This window comes from Rhinopithecus bieti, unplaced genomic scaffold (assembly GCF_001698545.2).
Source record: "Rhinopithecus bieti isolate Rb0 unplaced genomic scaffold, ASM169854v2 scaffold_3856, whole genome shotgun sequence".
In the NCBI taxonomy this organism is placed as follows: Eukaryota; Metazoa; Chordata; class Mammalia; order Primates; family Cercopithecidae; genus Rhinopithecus; species Rhinopithecus bieti.
Genome location: NW_016804410.1, coordinates 556629 through 559849, shown reverse-complemented (window position 1 = coordinate 559849; position 3221 = coordinate 556629). Strand labels below are relative to the sequence as shown.

General features: G+C 46.8%; 1 protein-coding gene across 1 annotated transcript in view; it reads right to left on the bottom strand.

The window, feature by feature from the left end:
• DECR1 (2,4-dienoyl-CoA reductase 1) overlaps positions 1-2441 on the bottom strand; it is a 46283-nt gene extending 43842 nt beyond the window's left edge. Inside the window, exons 1-2 of the mRNA XM_017867908.1 lie at positions 2373-2441; position 923 (exon numbers count right to left, since the gene is read on the bottom strand). Coding sequence (XP_017723397.1) covers position 923; positions 2373-2441 — 70 coding nt within the window. The remainder of the gene's footprint in view (positions 1-922; positions 924-2372) is intronic.
• Positions 2442-3221: the final 780 nt, after the last annotated feature.

The following is a 3221-nucleotide window of genomic DNA, read 5'->3' as shown; positions in this document are numbered from 1 at the left end:
AAATTAAAATAATATATAAAATATAAAAAACAAAACAAAATAAACAACCTTACTACATGAGATGAATTTAGATATATCCTATTCTATTCCAATTTTTTTTTTTTTTTGAGATGGAGTCTCACTCTATCGCCAGGTTGGAGTGCAGTAGCACGATCTTGGCTCACTGCAACCTCCGCCTCCTGGGTTCAAGCGATTCTTCTGCCTCAGCCTCCCAAGTAGCTGGGACTACAGTCATACACCACCACGCCCAGCTAACTTTTGTATTTTTAGTAGAGACAGGGTTTCACCATGTTGGCCAGGATGGTCTTGATCTCTTGATCTCATGATCTACCCGCCTCAGCCTCCCAAAGGGTTGTTTTGTTCCATTAAATTGATTTTAAGGCCTACTCATTCGTTATTACTTGTGGCTTAAAAAACATATATGAGACTATACTGCATTGAAGGTAGGAATGTCTTTCAACCACAAATTGCCAAAGAATGCCCAACACTTAGTAGGTACTTAATTAATTAGTGTTTCCTCATAAACAACTGAATGACTGTTTTCCTCAATAGAACTGAGAGCAACTTGACAGCAGTTGAGAGCAGGGCTCATATTTTTTATATCTTGAGTCCCAGGGCATAGCACAGGGCCATACACAAAGCCAGTCCTCAATAAATACTTATTAAATTGAAATGAGGTCTACTAGTCAGCAGCACAATTTAATAGAGCAATTCACAAATAGGTTTTAAAACAAATGAAACATTTGCCTTGGTTCTTGGTAACAAAAATATTCAAATTAGGGGTTTTAATTATAACAACTTGTATTTGCCCACAAAAACATGATGTTCCCTGGAACAACCTCCCACTTCTCAGATGTAAACACTTCTCTCCTCCCAGGAATTCAAACTCGAGGCTACATATGCTAGGAAGGGGACAAACCACACTAACAGGTGCCTCTCTTGCCTCCCAACCTCAATCCTCAAAACTTCCACATTTTTTTCAGCAAAGAAATTTCAAAATTGTCAGATTACAATTAAGTTTTAAATGAGTTCATTTTCTCCCTCTCAAACTGTACTGTCTAATGGTGTCAGAAGAGCTCGGATAAGGTCTGTGTGACCTTATTACTACAATCCTAATGATGTGTGTTAAAAAATGAAATCTCTGAAGACATCACAGAGCTGTTGCAGGTTTCAAATGAGAAATGTCTCTGAGAAAGAATCAGAAAATATAGGCTTCCTTTAAAATGATCTATAACCCAGTTTTCACAGGGAGAAAAAAAAAACTCAGCAAAAACCTAACCCTGAACAAATCTCACTTTTTAAAAGAAAGATCTCTTACTTGAGGGAACCACCATACTAATTCTTTGTATTCCTATTTGGAACTACTGCTGCCCGTATTTTTTGAAAAAGAACACCATGGCTGTCTATTCTATCAAATCAAAAGAAGTTTTTTCACAGTTGAGGTATTAATTTTCTGCCTGGCTAAAGAAAACGTGCTTTTTAGTTTACTTATTACAATTTTGTAATTCAGATGTGCGGAAGGCTTGTCTTGGATATTGCTTCTTTTCGTTTTTGTTTCTCTTTCTTCTTCCTGTTTTCACTTGCGGTATTTTATTTCCATTATGGGTGCAATGGAGAGATGCTGACAGGAGTGTAGGCGAGAGAGAGGGGGAAGCCAGTGTGAGACGGACCTCTCCCAGCTATACATCTGGGAAGGTGAGTCTATAAACAGCTGGGGTTTTGTTTTTGTTTCATTTTTATGAGAATTTGTTTGCATTAGTGTTTAATTCCATAACACATAGATGGGCTTTCCTCATAACAAAGCATGTCAAAGACCAGTGCTTGCTCGGCCTGGTCCCTCTCTCACTCCTTAAGGGACGGGCGAGCACCATATTTTTCCCTACCTCTTCCTATTTACACACAAGTTGGAAACTTGCAGAACTGTGAAAACTTCGAAAATCACGTGTCTTCCCTATTCCCCTACACACATCAGGGCTTCATCTGAGAGTGGAATACGACCTGGGCCCCGGTGCTCATTCCCGGCGTTGCCCTTCGCCCCGGGACCTGGTGACCCTCTCTCTGCGCCCCAAAACGCCCTGTCCTAGCTCCCTGAGCCCCTGGGACACCGGGTCCTCTCCTTGGGCCCCAAGACCTCGTGCCCTTTCTCTTGCGCCCCGAGACGTCCTGTCCTCTCTCCCGCGCCCCGGGTTGCTCTGTGCTCTCTTAGCGCTCCAGGACGCCCAGTCCTCTCTGCGTCCCGGGACGCCTTGGCCTCGCTCCCCGAGGCCCCGGGACGCCCTGTCCTCGCTCCCCGAGGCCCCGGGACGCCCTGTCCTCTCTCTTTGCGCGTCGGGACGCCCTGTCCTCGCTCCCCGCGACCCCAGCCGCCTTACCCGCCGAGGAGCGAGGCCACAGGGCAGCCGCGACCCCAGAGCAAAGAAAACCCCGGCCTGCAGCGTCATGTTGATTCTCCGGAACTCGGGCAGGAAGGCGGCGAAGGCGGTACAGCGCAGGGGGCGGGACAAAAAGAACAAAGTTCTTGCGGCTGGGATCGCTGCCTGGGCTGCCGGGAGCTGGGACGGGGACTGGGACCCAGGCGGCGAGGACGCCCTGCGGCCCTGACCTTCAGGTTCGGGCCGAGGGCGCCGCCCAGCTCGGCCTGGCCGATGCTCTTTCCTGCTCTCCGGTCCGGCCGGGAGTGCTTTGTATAGCAGAGCACGGAGGTCTCTGTGTCCTTGAGCGGGTGGATGAACCCCTGCGCCCTGCAAAGGTTTGCAGATTGCAGCTGCGCGTCCCCTTTTACACTGCCCACCAAGGGCGAAAACCTTTTTCAGTAGTATATATTTATCCCTTAAGTGCGTGTTTAAGTGCAGAGTCCGCGTGGCGCCAAGTCACATATTATCAGAATAATATGTTGGATGTAAAACACGGCCTCACTTTCCGTAAGGCTAAGAGCCTGAAAGACACCAAGGCCAGCTTCCGGCGTTTTGACTTTTCGCAGGACACACCGCCCCCTGTCGCCGAGATCCAGCGTGGCTCCGACCGCCTAACCTTGGCTTTTTTCTCGAAGTTATACACACGTTAAAGGCAAACGCAGATTCAGTATATCATTCTCCATCTTAGTGTAATATACCTGTTGACACAAGGCATTAGCTCAGATCACATTTCTTTCCTCATTCGTAAAATGTGAATGTTCATAGCTAATTCAGGATTTTAGATAAAAGAGGATGGGTGTGAGGTCC